Source organism: Pezoporus occidentalis, unplaced genomic scaffold (genome assembly GCF_034315485.1).
Source record: "Pezoporus occidentalis ecotype Australia unplaced genomic scaffold, CSIRO_AGI_Poc_V1 ctg98, whole genome shotgun sequence".
In the NCBI taxonomy this organism is placed as follows: domain Eukaryota; kingdom Metazoa; phylum Chordata; class Aves; order Psittaciformes; family Psittacidae; genus Pezoporus; species Pezoporus occidentalis.
Window position 1 is genome coordinate 2423654 of NW_026916347.1, and position 23518 is coordinate 2447171.

The 23518-nt window shown below is 43.9% G+C and overlaps 2 protein-coding genes across 5 annotated transcripts in view; both read right to left on the minus strand.

The window, feature by feature from the left end:
- Positions 1-23518, minus strand: part of VSTM4 (V-set and transmembrane domain containing 4) — a 452074-nt gene that overhangs the window by 139119 nt on the left and 289437 nt on the right. The window lies entirely within an intron of this gene.
- DRGX (dorsal root ganglia homeobox) lies at positions 1972-19528 on the minus strand. Of its 2 annotated transcripts, none has more exons than XM_062606722.1 (6): positions 19339-19528; positions 16589-16686; positions 16304-16405; positions 13552-13724; positions 13106-13218; positions 1972-2992 (listed from the first exon to the last, which is right to left on the minus strand). In XM_062606722.1, exons 1-6 carry the CDS (start codon positions 19370-19372, stop codon positions 2727-2729), a joined length of 786 nt encoding a protein of 261 aa, XP_062462706.1. In that variant the 5' UTR covers positions 19373-19528; the 3' UTR covers positions 1972-2726. The 2 variants fall into 2 exon arrangements, with proteins under 2 accessions (XP_062462706.1, XP_062462707.1); XM_062606723.1 differs by having other exon boundaries at positions 1972-2988; positions 13102-13218.

Genomic DNA, 23518 nt, shown 5'->3' on the forward strand with positions numbered 1-23518 from the left:
CTGCAGCATCTTTGTGGTCTAAGCAGAACTGGACAGTCATCAATGTGAGAGCAGATGCCTGGACAGAAATTGATCCGAATGAAAACAGTACAGGAATTTTCAGGGTCTTCTTTCTAAATTTATTCAAGTATTAAACAAACAGAAACTACAGCATGCATCAGATACTTTTCTTTGTTGTACAACAAAACTATGGACTTGTTTGTATTTGCAGCGTTTCCAGCAACATCAGGCAGACTTCTCGATGTTATCCAGTTTTGCACAGTCACTAGAGTGTCGCATCATGAATTATTAAATCAGTGCTTCGTGGTAATACATAATTTCTTATCAATTATTCATGCTAATGTGTGTGTAGTTTACTTAATTGTGTTATTGACGATCAAAAGTAATTTCCTGAAAATCCTCAAGGACAGAAAATTTAATCAGCGTAACTACTTTTCAGATGCAATGCTGTTAAGTATTCTTAATTTGCTCAACAATTCACTTATTTATGTACCTTTCTGGAGGAAATACGAGTTTAATCAAACAATTAGATTGAAGAGTTAGTGTACAGAAGGGCTGAAGTTCAACTGAATGCAAGGTAATTATGTTGAAATGAGGTTGATCCTGCCTCTTTGGAGTGGAAATTTTATTTTAATCTTTTTTTGGACAGGGGGCACAAAAATATTATGATAGGGAAGATCACTAGAAAAACAGTGATTCTCTCTTCTCCAACCACTCCCCACTACAAAACACACAGCCATCTATTTTATTTTGTTGGAAGAAAAAGGTTGCTGCTCCTATTAAAACTAAGGCATAATTTGCAGCCAGAGAAACCACGTCCACCTACGGTTTAGCAGAGCAGCTCCTGAAGCTGGAACACAAAGGCAGATCACAGACAACTGCATGTTCTCCCCTGCCATTAGGACAGTTCAGGATTGTTAAAGGAAACACATGATATGCAAGAGAAAAGAAAAATTACTCCATTTGATGAATGTGGGCCCTGTCAGACGTTATTTTGTACTTGGATCTAAGGACAGACCCAGCAATACCCTCATCGTTTGTGTCCAGAAGACACAAATCCTACCCTGGGAGGAGTGCCTGGTACCCTTCACTCCTGGAGGAATGAAGGTGCTTAGTGCTGCCAAACCACCCCCTGAAGATCAGGGCTTGCACTCTTTGAATGGGTATTGACACCAAGCCCTACCTCAGGAAAAGCAAGGTGTGCACCAAGAGTATTGGAGGGTCCTGCAAGCACCACAGAAGCCCCAGGTTCTGTAAAATTCATAGGATAAGATCACGTGGGGGAGAAATTTTGCTGCCAATCTTACTCAGAACTGCCTTTCCAAGTACATTCCCAAGCTCAGATCCTGTGAGAAGCCAAACACAACCCTGTGTAAAAGCATGTGCTCAGCACATTGCAGGAGGTCCTCAGTACAACATGAGGGATCAGAGCTGACAGGAATCCTTCCAGTAGCCTCCAGGCTTCTTGGGCAAGTCTCAAAGCAGTGTTTTCACCCTGTTCTTCAGGAACATCTGTGGACAAGACTAAGGAGTCTGCAAAAGGCACCTGAGAAAAGCAAGTCTATGTCACTAAGTTTGAAATTTGTGTGTGCATTTCACATGATAAAAATATGGGGCACCCCATATCAAAATGTCTGCTCTGGAGCATCAGATCTTAGTCTGCTTTGCTTTGAGGAATTCTGAGTTAGAGATAAGACTGCATTTCCTGAGGCATCAATTTCTCCTTTGCACTGTGCCCATTTGGTTATAATTAAGACATTTTCATATCTAGATTCATTACAACAAGCCTTCAGTGAATGGAATAGTCTGATTTTGGATGGCATAAAGGAATAGCCTTCCAAGCTTTATTTCCTCTTTATTGAAAAAAAAACATGCAAGGACATATTCGCAGTGTTGCAATGCAGGATTATTTTGTTTTCTAGTCCTTCTTTCCAAGAGAATGATGCTAAAATACCCCTAGCTTTGTGCACTCTCCATTAAATACCATTGTTATCATTTGAAGCTATGAATGCTGCTCTGGAGTTATGTCTTTTATGTCTAACCCAGGGAATGGCAACAGTAACAGACTAAGGTTCACATAGAGACTAGTGCAAGGATTTTATTCACAGGTAAACTGATCTCAGCAATCTCCCAGCAACCTACTCCATGGAAAGTTTCATTTGGGGGGGAAAAAAAGGAGAAGGAAAAAATCATGAAGACCTTCACTGTATTTTCTGCTTCTCTTACACCTGGCTTGCCTGGGATAGATTGGGTTGAAGTCAAATGCCATCAGAAAACAGCAGGACAAATTGGCATATACCTACAGATTCCTTCACCTCTGCTGTGCACAGTGGGGTAAATGATGCCTGGATGCCTCTCCTGCCCCAGATCTCGCATCTGGAAGTGCTGCCCTGCTGCCAGCCCTCTATCTCATGCAGGATAGGAAGCCGAGATGTGCAGGAGCAAGCCAGGATCCTGGGTGTTTCCGTGTCCCTGGGATGTGGAGCAGGGGAGCTAAAAACAGTTTCACAAACATTTCCAAACACAGATAGTGCCAATAAATCAGGGAAGGAACCTACAGCAGTGCAAGAGAAGCAAGGGTGCATGAAAGTGGCCACGTGGATTTGCTGGGTCCCTGGTGGCCCCATGATGTCCTGGTGGGGGACGGCCACACTGCAGTTCACCCTGTGGCAGAGCCTGGGCAGCGGGTCCCTGCCCTGAGCTGAGGGGCTGGCACCAGTCCGGTCTCATACGCTCTTCTCCCCTTCCATGTGCTCCTTGGCTGGAGGAGGCTGCTTGTCCTGGGTGCCCTCAGGGCCAGGTTTGGTGGGAGGAGTGGGGCTGCTGCTGGTGGCTGGCAGGAGGTTGGCAGACTGGAGCACAGCCTCTGAGTGCTCCCGGGCCTTCATACGCAGTGCGGCCACACTGGCGGTGCGGTTGCTTTGGCAGCCATAGGTGGGCAGGAAGGAGAGGCCCATAGGGTCTGGAACGCAGCATGAGCACAGCGGGCTCCCTGGGGAGGAAGAAGACAAGGCACCATCACTGATGGGGAAGGTCTGACTGTTCCCTCCATGGTCAATATGGAGAGGGCAAAGATGAGGTTGGGGTCTCAAATGGCAACAAATCCCTCCCCTATGGACCTTTAGTGGGTACATAGGTGTTCTCTGCATCAGGACTAGAAAAGCAAGATCCTGTTCTGTGAAGAATCTTACACTGAGAGTCATCCAGGGTGACAAGCAGAGTGAGTGAGGCCAAGCAGAGTCAGAAATGAACAATGAAGTTTAGATCATGTGTGAGATTTGCCCATAAGCAAGACTGAGCTTGTCCCCTGCTCTCACACCGAGCTGCTGCTCTGTGGCTACCATCAGCCCTATGCTGGAGGTGCCCCCTGGCCTCAACCTGCACTCTCAGGCCTGATCAATTTGGGCAGCTGCATATGTTGGGTCCCATCACCCATCTACACCTGCAAAGAAAAAGGTGAAAATATTCTGGTTATTATGCAGGAGCTAATGACCTTCTCCTGTATCACTGTAAAGTGTGGTAGGCTTTTCCTTGGCCTGGCCTCCGCCAACTACTGGCATCATGTCTACATGGAAGAGTCTGACTGTTCTACCTTCACCTACCCAGTATCTGTGCTGCTTACACCTCAAAGAGAACAGCTTCCAGAAGTGGGCTAAGGCCACCTAAAGCTGGTGCTGTGGACATGGCTTAAGAGTCCATCAGGAGAGAGGAGCCAGACTATCTCTACCCTGTCATCTGAGGAACATGAAATGTTCCAAGCAGGCAATAAAACACCAGAGAATGGGTAAAAGTAGTATTCTTCTCCCTTTAAGCCAAAAGGGTCCCCTGCAACCCACTGACAGAGATAGTCCTCACTCCACCAGCTACCTTCCTGAGCCAGACGACTACAGGCTCTTCCTCTGGCTTATCTTTGATAACACTGGGATTTGGGCCAGTTACCAAAGAAGCACACCTGGAAATACAGGTTGCCCACTGGCAGGACATGCAGTCCATCCAAAAAGCCACCCTGTACCTAGCTTATATGCATCTATTGAATGAAGAAGAATGTATTAGAGAAGTAGGGAGATGAAACAGGGTGAGATGCCTGAGCTACTACTTTGATTTGCTCTCTGGTAAGAAACATTGTGATATCATTTTTCCAGGAGTCTCAGAGGCCACACAGACTCCACATCCTTTTCTACCCCTGGCAAAAGCCCATCCTTTGCTGATACACTACCTCCCAAAAAAGAAATAGGCCAGCTCTGCACATCCTGACACAGTGCAATGTGTTCCTCTGATCTTTCCAAGCCAAGGACTCACTTTAATTTCTGCAGTTAATATTTGAGTTAAATGGCTCATGACCAAGTGATGAGACTAATAACCTGCCAGGAGCAGGTAGTCTTTCTTTACACTTTTGCTCACAGTAGCAATGGGTCAGCACCCATCTGCTAGGGATAAAGACAGTTGTTTGTTTTTAGGATGCTGGCAAGACTTCTCCACAGCAATTGTCACAGGTTAGCAGCTTGCAGGTAACATTCAGGAAAAAGTACCAGAATCTGCAAAGGACAAGATATTAATGTAACTGGGAAATCTTCTTTTCTCTTGTAATACTCCTCTGACAGAGCATATGATCAGCAGGCCAACATTTCCGTGGGCCCAAGTATATTGCACGAGCAAGTTTCAGCACTTGACTAATATCCTTCATTTTTTGCTTTAGCACTAGGAAGCTCAATCTGTGTCTGCTTTGATCAGCTGAGAAAGAAGGTTTATAACAAAATCCACTCAGTAACACAACTTACAGGTTTTGCTACTACCAGCCACACCCATAAAGCCATTTTTGCTGTTGAACTGCAGCCACTTCAGTGGTACTGGACAGCCACTGCTTTACCAAGAAGGAGGAGAGGAAGATCCTCACTTCAGAGTCCATACAGTTTGCAGCAGGTCTTTCACTGCAGAAGCCACAAAGTCTTTTTTTTGTCACTACTGTTAAGCCCCATTAACTTCAGGTTCAGGGATGAAACACAGAGGCATGGAGGCCTGCCTGTGCTTCAGCTCTTTGCGCTGCTGCTTTCTAACAAAAACTGAGTGAGACTTTCAAAAGTGGTTGTTCAGCTGTCAGACTGAGGGAAGGGATGGCCCATCTGCAGTACCTAACATGGAACCAAGCACAGATATTGTCTGCTTAGTGGGAGGTGGGGAGAAGTAGAAAAGTGTTTTACCTTTTTTAAAAGAGCAGGAATCAGCTCCATCCTCTTAAGAATAATTTTCATTTCATTATTAGGGGTGAAATATTTATCACTATTCTGTACCAGCCTAAGATCTTTGATTAATAATTAGACCTGATATTACCTAGTGGCTCTGCAGTTACCTGTGGTGGAAACTAGGCTACCTCTAGAAATAATTCACCCATAAACCATTCCTTTCATTTTTCTGTTCACACTTGCAGACAACAGCTCACACATGGAAAAAAAAAGGTAAAGTAACAAGTGTCATTTGTTCCAGGGTCCAGCTAGAATACAGGAGAGTAGAATTTAGCCCTACCTTAATGTAGGTTGTAAATAATGTTGAATCTATCTTACAATTACCTCTGCCTGCAGGTAGTAAGTCCAGAAAGAACTATTGGGTTTCTCTGGCACAAAAGCCAAGAAAAGCTCAGGAGCCCAAGATCTCCACCTACCCATCAGTCAGCCCATGATGGACAGCAATGTGACTTTCACCAAGAAAAAGGCATCCACATATAGCAGATGTCAGTGTTTTTTTACATCTTGTTGCAGTATCTCTAAGTCCACAGTGGAGAAGGGAGGAATTGTTCCTACTTATTTCAGATTCTCAGAGGAGTTTAGGCACCTAGCTCCCATCAAAATCAGTGAGGGTTAAGCCATTAGCCCTAGATCTTGCTCCAGCTCCCACTAACATCTATGACAGTCTAATATTGCTTTAATGGGATTTAGATCAAGTTGCTACAATATGGACAAGGTACCATTTTCTTTCTTTCAGGAACTTACTGCCTCCTGTACACAAAATTAAAATACACAATTAGATTTCCATTAACTTACAGCAAATTCTGCTGAATTGATCTGAACCTCCTTGTATTCCTATATGAGATCATACTTTAAATGCTCAGCCTGAACATAAATACTTAATGTAACAAATACAGTCTGAAATATTTGATCCACTTGGCAGTTTAATTGATCTACAACAGAGACTGACAGGAAAAATTAAATTAGTTCTATCTTGTCTCTGCCAACATCACATTTGAATTGTAACAATATTTCATCTGCAATTTTGGTTGCAGACCCTTTTCTGCAGTTTCAAGGTTCAGTTTTAGCTCAGAAGAGTGGGGTGGAAATGGGCCCATATTGATACACAAGTATTTAAAATATATATTTTGTATTTTGACTCTACAATTTAAAGAATTTAGTGGATAGCCTTTCCAAAAGGCAAAACCCCAGTCCCTTTCCTCCTTCAGTACTTGTGCATATCAGCATTTGATGTGGACAGCTGAACAGCAGTCTGACAAGGAGGGAAGCAAAGAAAAATTCCCATTTAAAATCCTCACCTGTCAATGAATGCTGTTTAGTTTTCAGAGAAAATATTGTGCTTAAGTATTTTTTTCTTCTCATAGCAGTCACATTGGTTTGCTTGCACTCTAAATCCTAATAAACCTGAAATCACTTTCACAAGGGTTGGAAGGTCAACAGCCTCAAGTTCACAGTGTCATTTACCAGTGAGAGCTGATTCACAAGGAGCTTCATCTTGCTCTCTATAGATGACACCAAAACTTCGCCTATTAAAGCCTGAGGCACAAGCAGAAAAAACAAAAGTGGCTTTATTCAAACTTCTCGAGTTCTGAATCAAGGGGTTCAGAAGATCAAGGCATGAACTTAAAGTCTAAAACAGAGAGGTATCAAATGCTCCCAGTATATTTAGGGTAACCTCAAGGCTGTTTAAGTTGTGCTAGATGGTTTCTCCTTCTAGTGCTTCAGCTGGTTAAGTGTGGAAGGCATCCTGTGCCACCCAGAGTCTGGAAAAGCATTTCAGAGCTGACAGCAGAGTCCAAATGTTTTAATTTCACATCTCCTTGTCTTGTGAACCCCATATGCCCAATTCAAACAACAAAGAGATGATGATGTGGCTCTGTTGCTCTAGCAAGAGTCTTTTTGTGTAAATAACTTGATACTGGAACTGGAGGGTTTCATCCTCCTTTATTTGTGCCATTAGTACTGTTCCAAATAATTCAATAAATAAATTCAGATCCGGAACTTTACCTGTTTGGAAAGGAAAGTTGGCAGCAAAGCCAAACAGCTAGGAAAACAGAACCAGTCCTTTGAATACTTTCAGTTCTGCAGCCATTTACTGCTCTTCCCTTCCACATCAAAAACATAATCTGATCCTAAATACTACTGACATGTGTCACTGTGAGAGTGGTCAATAGGAATCCCTGCCCAGCTAAAGTCTGCTAACTTAATCAGGATTTGTCCTGGAGGAACATGGCAGCACCCATTTCCTTTCCATTACTCTTAAGGCTCTTGGTATCTGCATATTCCCTAATATTTGTGTTAAAGACCAAAAAAAATCTACCTGCAAGGTAGGGAGATGCTAGAGTTCAGGACCTGTGATACAGGAATCAAAGTAATTTGATCAAGGTCTGTGCATCTGCAGCAAACTAAAGAAAAGTTTTAAATTCTCTGAAGTCACAGTAGCAGGTAAACTACATAAAATGCCAGACAGAGCCCACTTGATACATTTGCTATATTACATGAGAAAAGTCAGTCAGCCCGTAATAAAGAATGAGAGAGGCAATAAAAACACCAAGGGTTTTCATTCTTGTTACCCAGTCTTTTGGAAAGCAGTGGTGCTTCTATTCAGTAAACACCAGTTTAGGTAAAGTAGGTCCTTGAACACTTTTTTTCTCAGCCTTGGCAATGGGAATTGCCCAATGGAATCAGGCATACTTTCTTCATCTTTCCATAACAGAAATTGAGATGTAATGGATGGGCAGTTCTAGTTGTGCTTTTTTTCCTGGATACAGCAATTAAGCCTCCCTATTATGAGCAACAGCAACCACATCAGCAACAAACCATAAAAGAGCCAAATCAATGGTGCCCTGAAAAATCTACTTTGATGTGCATAATGCAATCCTGCTTCTCTATCGGTGTGGAGGTGCCGTGAAAACCAACTGAGGTATAACTTGCACAGAGCAGAGCTGTGGGTGAATTATGAAAGTAATTCCCTGGCAAGTAATTATTTCTCTCCTCATACACTTCAGTCATCCCGGGTGCAAGGGAAATTTCAGTGGAATATAACAGACACTCTCTTGGCCTCAGCCAGCAGAATGGTAGAACGCTTCCGCTAAACAGCGGAGATTCTTGTTTACACCCATTAATAAGATCTTCTGCATTAATGAATTGCATTCATGCTGTCATCCATTAAGAAGCTACTTTGAGGTCTTTCTCTGCACAAAACTCTAGCTTCTCCTGATGACTCTATTGTTATACAGCCCATAAATAAAACAAGTATTTTCCCTTCATATTTGAGGTCTGCAATTAAATCTGCTAAATGGACTGCAGATGCATAGTTTACAGTAAGTGATTCATCTTGGAAGATCATGGAAATGTCGAAGTCACCACAATGAAGTGGCATAGTTGTCAAATTAGGACAATTTCAGAGAATAACAAACACCAGAATTCTCATTGATGCGAGACAACCTTCTCCCTGACTGTGGCCAGTGGTAAAGAGCTAAACCCTGATGTAAGAAAGCCTGTATTCCACAGAAGTTATGATCTTATTCTAATTTATCAAATGAGAAATTGCATTTCCTGAAAGAACGGTATGTAGTGAGATGATACAGTAGCTAGCAGATGCTTGCTACTAAGTACAGCCTCCAATATGCTAAACTTCAGAGAGGGAAAGGACTCACTTAAGGAAAGGAGAAGTTCTGTTGTATTTACTGATAAGAGAATATTTGATAGAAGCAAAGAAATACCATCCAGTGACAATATACTCTTCTCTGGAACAGTCAATGCTCTGAATTACAGTTCTGATCATTATTGTATAGCCGGCCTGCTTTCTTCACAGGACTTCACACTATTTGTGGTGGTAATACCATCCCTTTGAGGAGAAAAAAAAATATCTCAGTTTCATAGGCAGCAGGGTTCATTTGTCATAGTGCTTAGAGAGGACAGCTTTCTATTCATTCACCAGAGCAGACCTAGTCCTATGCTCCAACAACATCTCCCGTTGACCTAGAAGTGGCACATGTGGGATTCAGATGCACGTTGCCTGTTGAGTTTCACAGCTACACAAAGCATGAAGCAAACCTACAGTGCACTGCAGAGTCCTTTCAAAACCAAAGTTGCGAGCTCAGTCCCTACACCCTGCTAGGCTGTTCTGAGATTTCTTGTCTCTACTAGACCAACTTCATCATCAACTATTATATCTTTATACGACAAATTAGATCCAGGAACCATGTGCCCTAGACACTTTATGCAGCACTGGAAATCTGGGTCTGGAGCCAAGCAATCAAAGTCAGAGAAGGAGAAAGAGAGTTATTAGTTTCTTTATGTAAGACAGAGAACTCTCAGGTGGCAGAATAAAAACAGTCCCTGAGAGCATAAAATAATTATTAATTAGTTACATCACCATCATCAGTTGTTATTCACTGTATTGATTTTAATTGTCTCCTTCTAAAACATCAGTCAAATATTACTCACCGACACCAACAAAGTCTTGGCTCACAAACTGAACAAAGCACATCATGTCTCCTCAAAAGAAAAGATAACAACCTAGACTTCCCAGTAGCATATGATGTGCTGAGAGTGCTCATTTTTCTGCAGGCAGCTTTTACAGCCTTACTGAAGAGTATGATTCCCTTCACTGGCCAAGATTACTCTCCTAGTGGTGGGAATACATACCAATTTACAGGATCGACATAGAGGGGCTGAATTTAATTTGACATTTACGTAGAAGAAAGTGGTATCATGCAGCCATTGTTACTGAAAAGATGGTTTGATTCTGGAGCAACGGGTTTACTTTCAAAAGCAAAAAGAATTCCTAGTAGTTTCAAAGCACGGTCAACACGAGAGGTACCAGAAAGAGGTCTTGATCATTTCACTTTTTGATAAAACTTGTGAAATCTTGGAAAACCTTACTACTTGCTGAATTTCTCCTTATCCAATCAATAAAGAAAATGAACAGCTCAGAATTTTATGCCCTGTACTGAGTTTGATGAGATTTCAGGTGGCATAAAAGCCCTAGGCCCTCAGAATCACTGTGTCATTCCTGTTGCCATTTCTGCTGCAAAATGCAACTGGATTCTCAAGGGAGAGGCTTAGGTCTTTTCATTAAGACACATGAGGACACTGACTAATGCCCACCTAAAGGTAAAGTTAGTTCTTCTTTGACAGGCCTGAAATGTACAAATCACCTCCTAACTCAAAGGGTGAGATGACAAGGGAGAGTCAAATAAACTGAATTGAACAAGACAAAGAAGGTCATATGAAGGTTTTGTGAACACTGTGTCCCTCCCTGTCTTTTCCTTCCTTTCTTTCCACAACCATTATTTTTTCTTCCAGACTGACATGAACTTTGTTGTGCCCTTACATACATTGGTTTAGATGAACCATCATTCACGTCATGTTTCCAAACCAAAGATAAACAAAACGCAAATCAGGCCTGTGGTACTCTTGGTCCATTCAGAATCTCTAGCAATCATCCTGTTCACCCCTGACAATTAATAAGACCAAAGCTCAAAGTCTTCTGTTCACAGCCCCTACCTCAGCCCAAGCAAATTGCTCTTGGAAAAACAAGGAAAGAACTTGTGGATGTGAGCCAAGAAAAGAGGATCCAATAGTACATATATAAATACCACAAGAAGGATGTTACAATTACTCGCTGCTTGTATAAATCAAATTTGCCACCTTGTAGAATAAATTCTTCCTCTTTAGCCTGAAAGCCAATTTTTGACATTACTGAGACCTAGCTGCAGAAGAAAAAGATCTCATATCAAAGCAGCTTAGTCTACCAGCTCCTTGCAAGTATAACAAAATTCTAGAAGGCATAGGCAGCTCCACAAAGCTCCTGTTGGGTGGATATCCAGCTATGCAAATCGGAGCTGGATTTCTTAAAATAAAAATATGCAACATTATGGCAATCCTCTTGCATGTATCTGGAGATCTCTAGTACCAGGCAGGAAATATAAACCAGGCATCACAGCAACTGCATATGTAGCTGACAACATTTATCAAGCAAATACACATGCATCTGATAATGGACCATTCCTTATACAAATGTTAAAAAAATCCATATTTACATTTGGAACAAATTTTTCAAGGACACTGACTCTTAGGCTGGGCAGCCAAATGTCTAATAAGTATCTCTTTACAGAGATTCAGGAATAGGATTTTTTCTGCCCCTAGGTTGTAAAACTGCTGTCAAGCAAAAAGGAGCAAATTATTAATTTCTCAATTTAGTGGCTGAGCTGTAAAACCATGAAAAAGAATATCTGAAGGTCTTCCAAATAAATAAAAATTAAAAAAAAAAACACAACAAATCAAAACAATACAAAAGCAAAAACAACCAAAAGAAATTCCTCATGGATTATATTTTTCACACATTTTTATTTCATTTTGCTTTGCCTTTATATATTGCCATTATTTTTCTTAAAATTTAGCTACATTTAAACATGGAACAGATGAGAACGCCGTATTGATTCATTTAGTTTTGAAAATGCTTAGATGTAGATCTTAAGAAAAAAAAAACTTCTATGTGAAATTATTCACTGAACACAACCCCATTTCCTCACCTTTTAACCAGCCCAGGACTATATTTACCAATGAACAGTCTTTTTGCCTGAATAATTTCTACTCCAGAGATACTGCTCCTGCACAGTGGAAGAAGCTGAAAGTCCCTGTACTGACACTTCAGGAGCCATAGGGAAGAGATCAAGAGGACTCCCGTAGTCAAACAACTGCTGCCTGCTTACGGGGTTTAGATTGACAGTCATCCTTTCAGTTTAAGGGTTCAGGTCACACCTGAGTTGCTTTTCTTGATTAAGAATCACAGGTCCCATACCTATCAAAATAGCAGTAGCTGTATGGTGATTCTGGCTTTAGCATTTTTCGAAGGATGGAAGGGAAGAGGTAACAGGACAGGACACTGGACTTCATGCAAAGTCAACAGTTCCAAACATTTGCTTCAGGAATGTACCTTGGCAATGCTGATTTAACTGGGAATACTCACTGAGAGCATGAGGTATGCCAGAGAACATAGTGAGAGGCATTAGAGGACATTTGTGTTCATAGTGGAGGGTCTTAAACTGGGAAACCTTCCACACAAATTATTGCATCACATTGAGGCATAGAGTAAATGTATATGCCACTTTGGGCTTGGCAGTGCTATAAGGCTTTACATCCTATAAATCTATAAATTGAATTCATCCTGCTTACACCCTTAATCTTATAAATTGTTAGACTAGGAACAGCTAATGGATCAGCCGGTGATTTATTTTTAAAAGATGCATACTCCTGCTTTGTGGGAACCGAAAAGGATATGGGCACTGGATGTACCCTTCCTGAAGCCTGGGTCCCAAGTAATGAGGAATTACTTTCTATCCTTCCCCTGTCCCCAGCCACATGCTTTATTCAAGTTCTCAGAGGGAACCTGCTGCTCAAGAAATGTCTGGTATTGTGCAGAGATGTACTGCAAAGGAAACCTCATGCAAAGAACAGATGAGGCATCAGTAACAGTGCCCGGTAATGTATAATGCAAAAGGATACATATAACTAATTTATTAGTATAAATTTGACTCTTAAAAAAAAAAAAAAAAAAGAAAGCTTATGCAAAGAAAACCATAAAGGAGTAAACCTTACCTGCCTTGCTCCTTGAGACAAACCTGGACCTCACTAAAATTAACCGAGTAAAATGAAGGAGTTTCACCCCAAATAGTGCTACAGGTTGTAACAGACTTACTCCTGTACTTGCAGCATCAGCCAGTGCAAGTACTGCAAATCCTAACAGAAAGAAGGATCTGTCATTTCCGAGAGGCTTCCCCACTGCCTCAAAGTAGGACCATGCTCAAAAAAGCCACTCTTTGAGCTTATCCCTGAAGTTAAACAAAGTCACTTACCTTTCAGAGAGGCGACATGGGATAAAGCTTGTGCATAGGTGGCTGTGTTGAGAAGAGTCCCCGGCAGGCAGGAAGGGAAGAAAGGGCCTGTAGGACCCACTGCTCGACTCAAGCTGATGGAGAAAAGAACTTCCTTACAAAACCAGACCCAACTGCTTCCAAAGATAGCATTTGTCCATGCACAAGAATACATTGGTTTATCAGTATCCTGACACTAGATGCAACCAAGCCTGGACAATATTAGCCTCCCACAGCCACCAGGTTCTCAGTACCTGCACAGGAAGCAGTGAGTTGCATGAGAGAGAGTTTATCTTCTTATGATTTGGGCTGAAGATGATGCTGTCTAGAGTCAAGGCTTGGCAACAGGTAAGTCTGTATGTATGTACATACATATGTATGATGCACATTTGCCCCAAAAAGAGGAAGTTGATAACACATACTCTTACCTCTGCTGAATCTCCAGACTCTCTTTTTTATTCCTGGTTTGATCTGCTGGAGAAGGGGAATTCAAATTCCTCACAGGAGGTGCCACCTCAGCCATTGTTTCCTTGGAGCCCTCTTGGTCGGAAGCACCCCTTTCTGTTTTCCTCCATTTAGCTCTCCGATTTTGGAACCATACCTGGAGCAGGAGAGAAATTGAGGCTGAATACCATGTTTAACTAAATGCAAAGCAAGAAAGTTGTAAATTGTTGCTCTAGTGAATCAGTCATTTAGAAGTGTGGCTAAAACGTGCTCTTATTTTGTGTCTCTTGATATTCTAGTTGATCTTTAGGATTACATTTCTATCTGGAATATTTCTGTGTCTGGAAAACAAGACAGAAATGCCTAAAGACATTTAAAAGGCATGTTAAAAATTGAAAAAGAAAAAGAAGTGAGAGAGATTTCATGTGAATGTGTCAGCAAAACGCGTAGATGTGTGCTTACCTTTATGTATGTATTTAATTCTCACTGGTTTCTATGCTTTAACACATCTAAAAGCCTTTTGTATAAGGATGGGCTTAAATACATATCTAAGCACTCTGCTGAAATCATATATAACCCTTTAAAATGAGCTGCTGCTGGAATGGGAGAGGTCAGAAATTAAAAGGTACATAGTAGGCCATCTTATCCAGCCCATTTCCTGGAGAGGACTGATACTGGATGTTACTCCTCTGATGTATTTGTCCAGTCTGCATTTAGAGGACTCAAAAGGCACTAGATACTAATTTTAGAAGATCATCCTGCAGCTTAATACACACCACTTTCCAGAACTTTTTTCCCTGTAATCCAATACAAATATTCACGTTCTTTATTTTATCCCCTGACTTTTAGTACAACACTTTAGAGGTTTTCTACATTTATCTTGAGGCTGATGCTCTGAAAGCACATTATTTGAAGTAGAAAATGCCAAGCCTCTCTCCAGGTCAGGAAATCCACATTTTAATACATGACTTCAAGAATAAGTGAGATTGTTATTATTATTATTCGCCTCCTACAACTCCATTTTAGTTAGCTGCCTTTTAATTGCACGTATCAGTAAACGTTGAATAATGATTTTATCTATATTCTAAATTTAGAGCAGTTAAATGCAAAGCAAAATGCAGACACTTTCTTGTGTCTTAATTGAATGAAGGTCACAGCTATAACAACATTTAATTGAGCTATTTTTCATTATCATATTTTAATGACTTTGCACTGACAGTTCGCCTGCTTCTGAGGAAAGAGCATGATGAAGTCGTTTATTTCCCTATTTAGTTATTGTTTGACAACATCATCTTCGATTAAGACTCCGCTTTATAGCACATTAATCATATTTGAATGAGCAAGGGGTATAAATGTAAACATATCTCACATCCTCTGTGTTTCCCCACGTTCCTGCATGAAAACAGGCTAAACAAATGCTTGCATCTATTGTCTGTTTGCATAATAGCCAACAACAAGGCTAAACACCAGTCCTCAGCAATCTAATTGTCACCACCCCTATCTCACCCTTGCACCTTTCAGGAAGAAGTTATGATCTTCCACTTCTGAATGCTCAATAATTGTCCCATTTATCTCAATTTGCAGTTCAGTCTTTAGGCACCAATAGCCGAAATGGCATTTTTTATTATTTTTTTAAAGCCAGTACCTACAATGCAGTGGCAAAAGGAGATTTTCATTTCCAAATAATAATCAGTTTAATTTGCCCACATATGACCAATGATTCATGTTCAGATTTAATAATCAGGATCGCATAATCTGATTATAGGAGAAATAATTTGTTTACAATCCCCAATTTACTGCAGTGAATTCCATTATCTCTCTTCAGCCACTGGGTTTTAAGAGATACTAACATGACCCTAGGGAACAAAAGGCAAGCTATTATATTTCCTACAATTAGATCTTTGCATTGTCTTAACCCCGAGCACCTAAATAAAAAAAAAAAAAAAAAAAGCATCGTGCAGAAAAGCTCCACAAATAAAATGAATTCATAATCGTGCTCAAAAAATGGTTTGCAAGTCTGTGGTGGATGCCTGCAGAGTTATAGGGATCCATCTCTGACAGCTGCGGGACTGCTGCTCTTAGCAGAGCTTGTAGACACACAAAATTAATCCCTGCATATGGGAAAACAAACACCTGGATTTAAAAAAATAAAATAAAATAAATAAAAATTGGAGAGCAGGAAGGAAGGGGTGGAAAGAGAGTAATCATGGCCAATGGTGTTTATTGGATCATATTAAAGGTGAGGGAGTTGCTCTGCAGACTCTTTAGCTGTCTAAATTAAGTGTTGAGGAAGAAGGCGAAAGGGAGGAAAGTTGAAGAGGTTCAGGCAGATTTCTTCCTGGCAGCTGGGCTCCCTGCAATTGCCTAACCCCATTGCTCGACAGTGGTCATAGTTGCTTTGGAGAATCACGTCTCAGCTCTTTTCTCCACACACACCCCCTCCAAAAGCATGGAAATGGATGTGCATTGATGTAATTTAGTACCTTGGAGACGCGGACAAATTAGTGTAGAACATTATCACTAGTTAATTATGAATGACCGATTAATCAACCTAATCTAATATTCCACATTATGTTGATGTTATTAAAGTGCATCATGAAAATGACAGATCGTCTTCATTTGCTTTCTTTGGCCAAATGTGCACTCTGCAGTCATGATGTCAAAAAAAAAAAAAAAAAAAAAAAAAAGTTTGCAGTTTGAATACCCGAGAGTTAAATAATTCCCCAGAATGTTTACCTGCACCCTGGCTTCCGTCAGGTTGATTTTCATAGCCAGCTCTTCCCTAGTGAACACATCGGGGTAGTGGGTTTGAGCAAAAACGGCTTCCAGTGCCTCGAGCTGGTGGAGAGGAGAGGAGAGGAGCAAACATCTGTCAGGGGCAGGAACGCGGGACCCGCCGTCTCGGGGGGCATCTCTCCAGCGGCCCTGCAAGGGATGGGGAAAGCGGGCCCAGGCGGGGCGCCGGGGAGTGCGTGTGGCAGGCGGGGAGCAGGTCAGGGTCAGGGAGGAGCAGGCTCCTACCTGCTGCAGGGTGAAGGTGGTGCGGTTGCGGCGCTGCTTCCTCCGCAGGAACCCGTCGTCAAAGTCTCCAGCGGAGTGACCTCCGAAGGGGGCCGCGCCTGCGGAAGGAGGGCAGCGTTAGGGGCCGCAGGGAGCGGAGCCGAAGTCGCAGACGCTCCCTGGGGTGGGGGATGAAGGTCCGGAAGCCGGGGCCACTCCAACGGGACAGGGGGCTCGGAGACGTTCGGAAGAGGGACGAAGGGAGCGGGAAATGCTGCCCCTCCCGAGCACCTCGGAAGCACCGCAGTGGGTGCCCCACCGGGCCGGGGGGCCCTGAAGGCCTGAGCTCATCCAGCCGCGGGTGAGGGGACACAGCGGCCCTTTTCGGGATATTTGTGTTTTAAAAGGAGGAAGAGACGAGGCTGTGACCTGGGCATGGGACAGTTCCTTGAGCTCCTAGAAACCCTGCCTGTCTGCGGGGAGACTAAAGGTTACTTCACAGGAACCTCCTTTTCCCTGCTTGGAAGGAGTGGGACTGGGGCCGTTGGCAGTTTTCTCCCCGCACTCCCACACACACGGCAGAGCCACCACCCATGTGCTCGCCCTCCTCACCGGAGGCGAACCGGTGTTCTTGCCGCGCCGAGCACCGGGGGCTGTGGCAGCGCTCAGAGTCTCGGCCACGGCTGAACTGCCGGGACTCGGCAGCGGGGATGGCGGAGGGAACCCTGCCCTGCCCCGAAGGGGGTTTCGAGGGGCCCAGGGGGACACTGGGGCACTGGGAGTTTATCTGTGGTCGGAGGCCGGCGAAGGGCAGACCGCCCGCCGGGATGCAAACCGCGTGCAGTGGAGCAGTCCCCGGCTTTCGCGGCTCCCTCAGTTACACATCAGCGGTACCCTGGCTGAAATATTCGCTCCCTCTCTGTTCACTGACAGATAAGGGCAAAAAAACCAAACCAAGCAAAAAAAAAAAAAATTCCAAACCTAAAACGAAACAAAACCAACTATAAACAACGGAACAGAAAAGTACTCAAACCCACAGAAGCGTGGCTGAGTGTCTCCCGGGCCTTACCCGCACACCTGCCCGGTAGGGAGCTGGCTGGACCGGCCCCGCCGTGGGGCACGGCGGCTGCGGATGGCCACTGATCTTGCAGCATCGTTTAGAAGAGAACTCTGCCCTCAGTCCTCTCCTCGCACAGACAGACAGCTCTCTGTGGCCCTGGGAGATGCTCATCACAGAATACAATACTATGTCGGTGACCCCCAGAGCCTTGTCACTTCCCTCCGGCACCTCCGGGCCTCCCCGGGTGCCCAAACCCACCGAGAACAATGTCTGAAAAGGGCTTTTCTGTTGCTGCTTCTTCGGTTTGGTGATGGTTGGGTGAGGGTTTTTTGGACGGCAGGATGAGTATATATAGGTTTTCTTTCACTCGGGATGCTCTGTGCTGTTTTCTCTTTAGCTGATCAGATAGCTCCCTCCCGCCGCTTCCCACGCCGGGAAAGCTGGGACCAGCGGCCGGGAGAGGCTGCAGCCTGCGGGGACCGCTCCCCGTCTAGGGCAGCCAAAACCAGGCACCAGCCCCAAACTGCCACCGGAGACATAAACAAACAAGCAAACACACAAACGAGCACTTTCCGAAAGCTGCCTGCAGAAAACTAAGGAACAAAGCGTCCGTCGGTGGCACTTGCCGGGAACGGAGGGACCCTGGCACTGCCCTGCCAAGCCCGGCTCCCCCCCCGGGACGAGGACAACTTTGGGGAGAGAAGTTTCCGGCCGGCGATGGCATCCTGGCTTGGGTCTGACGGCCCTGGGCAGCCTTGTTCAACGCGGGGATGCCTCTTCCCGGAGGAGGATGAAACCGCTGAATCACCTCTTCCTGGCAGTGCTACCACGGGGAAAGCCCTTTGCTCGCCGGGTGATGCCCGTGCAAGGAGCGGGAGGGGGGGGCAGCAGGTGGATTTTACGTGAACAGCCCTCCCGGAGCTGAAGTTGAGCGGCCGAGGCTCCGGGGCTGCTACCGCACTACGAGCACTGGCCGGAGGGAGCGGAGCAGAGGGCCCTGGACATATGGGAGGGCACCGGGAAATTCCGAAGGTGCCGTATTTTTCAAAAATAAACAAATAAAAGAACAAAACCAAATAAATAAACAGACCCCTCTGTCAATAACACAAAGGAAAACATCCTCCCAAATAGTTATTTTCCACTTGCTTGTTTTTTTTTTTTTCCCCCACAGTCGTGACGCCTCTTTCCCCATCCTCCCGCAGAATGTTTGTAAAATAGCATTAAAGATTTATGCGGTCGCTTTGGCTGGAGGGAGGAGGCGTGACCACGTCCTGAAAGTGTCCCGATTACAGCCATGACACCAACATCTGTGCTGGGAGGGGAGAAAAGCATCTCTTTCGTAGCCCGAGGCTCAACTGCGGGATCGCTATCCACAGAGGGGAGGCAGGTGGCAAAATGACTGGGTGGGGGTGTAAAAAACGAGGCCTTTCCAACAGGAATCAAATTAAAGAAGAATAAAAATCATGCAATCCTTTCCATCCTGTTACAAGAGGGGAAAGCTGGACGCGGGGAGGGGGGGATAGGGTAGTGTTTTCTCAAGGAGAAAGATGGTGTGCTTTTATATTTATCTTTCTCTATAGATCTGCGTCTTATCTCAGCACCTATCTGTACCCCAACAACCCTGCACCACACTTTCTCCTTCCACCCTCAGCTCACCCACACACACAAGTTCATTTCTTGTACCTACACGTCTCTGTGAGACAACACTCACCCTCTAGCTGCGGGGGGCAGTGGAAGTAGAACATGGCCCTGCGGCGGGAGGGACGCCCGCTGCCCGCCGCTGCGAGCCCGACGGCGACCGGGGCCGGGGCCAGCCCTCGAGGCGCGGGGCTTCCGCGCACCCCCCACACCGACACAGCAACACCAGCTCCCCGGCCGGGCACCGCCGAGGTGTCTCCTGCAAACCTGAGGACAGAGAGAGGGGAGAGAACAGAACACGTGAATAACCAGACACAAGCACCCAGAGAAACTCATTGATAAGCTAAGGTCCCATCCCAGAGGAAGCAGCGTAAGTGGTGTCTAACCCCGTGCTACGAGCTGAAAAAGCCAAAGGCGGAGAACTCCGTGGTAGGTGCACAGTAATCAGAATTAGTAAAACTTTGTTGCTTCAGTTTGTTTTTCTCACTTTTTTTCTTTCTTTTTTTTTTCCCTTATAGCTGATTCTCTCTCTCTCGTTTATCTATCTACCTACCTACCTATCCATTCATCCATTAATACATCTATTCACATCTATTTATCTATTTATCTAATTATCTCGGATACTTCTTTCAGCAGCAAATAATTACATTAAAAAAATAAATATATAAAAGCAGCGGTTTACAGCTAAGAATAAACCATTAAAAAGAAAAAAAAAAAGAATATTCTGCCTAAATGAAAAAGCAGTAAAACCTATAAGTGTTCTTCTCGTTAAAGCATCCAGAACACTGGGAGCTGTGTTCAGGTTGGAACCCATGTCCTCGGCAAGGAAAAAGAACAAAATATCAGATTTATATGCAGTCATATAAAAAAAATCCAGAAGGCAAATAAAAATCGCAATCCATACCTAAACCGAAGTAAAAATCACCAGTAAGGTCTGGGGGGTATTTTGCACTGGAGTAGCGCTGTGAGTTGTTGGCTGCAGAGACAGAAGGGCTCTGTGGAGTTCTGGAAGTGGCCAGATGTCTTTATATCTGTCTACAGCATGCTCTGCCTCTCAGCACTTGCCTTTATAATCTCACGCATAATTGGCCTTAATCTGATTATTTGCAGCGCTGTCTACAGTGAGTAACTTGGATAGGTCTATTGGGCCCTACAAATGGCCCACGTGGTGTGCAGAGCGGGGGGGGGGGGAGGAAAAAAAAAAAAAAAAGAAAAGAAAAATCCCGTCATTTCTCAGCAATCACTGGGAATGTGAACGGCAGCACCAAAATCTCATTATTTCCTGCGCCTTGGTTCTCCGGGGCTCAGCAGCCCCCGGCGGGTCCCAACTTCCTCACGTCCCCGGGGTGCCCCGGGCTGCAGGTCCGGGAGGTGGGGGTCCGCAGTGCTGTGCGGTGCCGAGCCAAGCCGTGCCAGTCCTGCCCTGCCGCCTGGACCCCAGCGCTGACAAAGAGGCAGCTAATTGCCGCCGGGTGGGTTTTGGGGGGCCGCTTGCACACGCCTTGCCTTTCCAAGCGATCGTACCGCGGCAAAGTTTGATTTTGTTCACAGCGAGGGGTCTCTGGATTTATGCTCGCTTCCCGTCTGCAAATGATATGCAGCGGGACCCTTTGCAATTACTTTTAAAATGCATCCGAGACATGGGCTCAGCGGAGAGAGATGGCCCTTGCCTCAGCCCGGGTGAAAATTAGACTTTAAAGTACCCAGATGAAATTTTCAAGTCAGGGACGCGGGATTGGATCAAATCACATAAACTGCAAAAAAAGCAAGTATAATGGCGCATAATTGGTTCTGTAATAGCATTACACAAGGATAATAGCCTGTTATGGCCCCCTGCACATTAAGTGCTTCCCTGGCGTAAAGCCTTTATGATATTAAAGGGGGAATATAATGATATTTTGGTTATTAAATGCATGTAATTAATTTATGCACCACTGAAAATAAAGTTGGTATTATGACCCACTCAAGATGCATCAGAAGATGTAAGTCAGACAACTGTTGATAAATTCTGGTGTCTATGTTTCGTCTAGACTGCTGATTTTATTTTGGAACAATTGCTTCTCCGGCAGACTACACAAATTTAATATTTTATAAACATTGTAATGTTCTGTGCAGGAAGGGCGAGCAAATCTACACAGGCTCTCTTAGATCTGATGGGAGTTTAAAGACATAGCACGTTCATGCCAGAGCAAAGGAGGTGGATACAGATGATAGAGATGCAGAAACAGAGATTTTGAAGAGACCATGTCTTTGTGAAGTTATCCTGCATATATGATCTCATTAAATAAACACTAATAAGCCTTAGAAATATCACCTGCTCTATCTGCCTTTTACACTAGGCATAAATGTGGAAATTCCCCTAATGTATATTCAAGCTGAAGCTATGTTTCAGCCCTGTAAAGCACTATTTTAGCAAAGCAAGGCAAAAATTAATTGTATCTGAGATCCAAATTGATTTGGTTTGATTTTATCTTATCCATTCACCTATAACTTTAGCATACTAGTAATAGATTTAGAAAGCTGCATTCAAATATGGTTTTATATATATACACATAGATACATATATTTGCATCTATACACATACATAAACGGTTTTGGCTATCTGTTTGACAACAGATACTGACTTACAATTCAGGCAAGTGTTTGAACAGCAAAGTATAGTTTGAATTGAGACAGCTTTTACAGCACCTTACAAGATGCAAGACCAATGCTCTGAGTTCAACTGCACTCCTTAAAAAAGCAGCACAAGTCTTTTGTCAATTAACCTTAAAAAGAGGGACATAACCCAGAGGTGCTGTCTGGACCTCCCCTGCCAGCCTTTCCATCCTCAGTTTTAAAATCCGCTCAGGACCAGTACGGCAGGACTCCTTTGCACAGAGACAGATATGTCTTTGCCTTTTTTTCTTTTTTTTTTTTTCTGACATTGGGAATAGAGGAGTGAGAGTGTTTTATCATAAGAACCTCTAATAAAATAATAATAACTTTATTATGGTGCTCTCAGGCCTTGCTCTAGTCAGGGGGCTGCATTGCTGCTTTGGCTCCAACACTCACTTTCCCCAGCAGTTTGAAGCCTGCAAGTTCAGCAGGACTGTGGGAGGCAGAGAGGGTGAAATGGAGCACGGGGAAATGCTCCAAGTCGCTGCTTTTTAAACAGAAGCAAAAAGACCCTGAGCTGGGCGCAGCTCAACTTTGTCCCAGGGAGCAGCAGCTGCAAAACAAGGAGATAACTAAGCAATATATAATCTGCCACCCCTCGCCACCCCGGTGCCTGTTTAATTTTAATGCACGAAACGTGGGATTGACATAATTAAAAGTTGGCGCTACGTAGTCTTGGTTGCCGATCTCGGGTGGCTGGAGCCCGGGGCGCCGGCGACGCCTTTCAGAACCATGGAGAGCGCCCTACTGCCCCGCGTAACGGCCAGGAAAGGCCCGGGACGCCACGGCCCGCTGGGGTGCTGCGCGGGGTTAGTCGCCTCTCCGGGGGGAGGCTGTTGTCAGGGACGTTCCTAGGTCTCTCCGTGTAGAAACGCTTTCCTGCCAAGGTGGGACTATAGGCAAAAAAACCCAGAACAGTAAATTGCTTCAGATCATGGCTAGTATTTCTCTGGTAGTTCTTCTCATCTAGCTACCAGAGGCAGGCACTAAAAACAAGCTGTGGCATGAGACAACATATACGTGGAAGATAAAATATTTCAGAAAAAAAAATATGCAAAGTCCTTAAGATCTTTCTCACATACCTTCTCCTCATCATTATTGTTGCTGCTATTACCATTATTACCATTGCTACTAATATTACCATTATTAAATCAGCATTAGATACTAGGTCTGCAAAGAAAATCCCAGTAAACATAACTTTGGATAGACATTTTGCTGATTGTGCCTGTCTTACAGCAGAACTGTTCCTGTGTTGCACACACACACATCTTCTCATTTCCCCACAATGACAATAAAACCTAGGACTGAACTGATGAACAAAATCACTGAACAGATGTTTTCCTTGAGAGCACTCAGTTTTGAGGGAATCATTTGTAAACCTCAAGGAAGTCTGAATGGCTCAAGTTTGATGAAACGGCTTTCTTGCCTTTCCATGTCCAAACACTTTCCTTTCCCATGATTCTTAATACCTGACCACAAAAAACGGCTAACATCTAAAAGGTTATTTTACCCTAATTCATGTGCAGTAAAATGTATTTTCTAATTAACCAAATTTGCCGATTTGTCCCGCTTGGACTCTCTTATAATTTATAACGTAA

Excerpts from the sequence above, each read along its gene's own strand:
- DRGX (XM_062606722.1), bottom strand. The coding sequence starts at position 19,372 with ATGTTCTACTTCCACTGCCCCCCGCAGCTAGAGG. Across the intron at positions 16,406-16,588 it reads CCACCTTCACCCTGCAGCAG|CTCGAGGCACTGGAAGCCGT; the intron begins GTAGGAGCCTGC and ends CCTCTCCACCAG. Across the intron at positions 13,219-13,551 it reads AGTCTGGAGATTCAGCAGAG|CTTGAGTCGAGCAGTGGGTC; the intron begins GTAAGAGTATGT and ends TTTCTCCATCAG.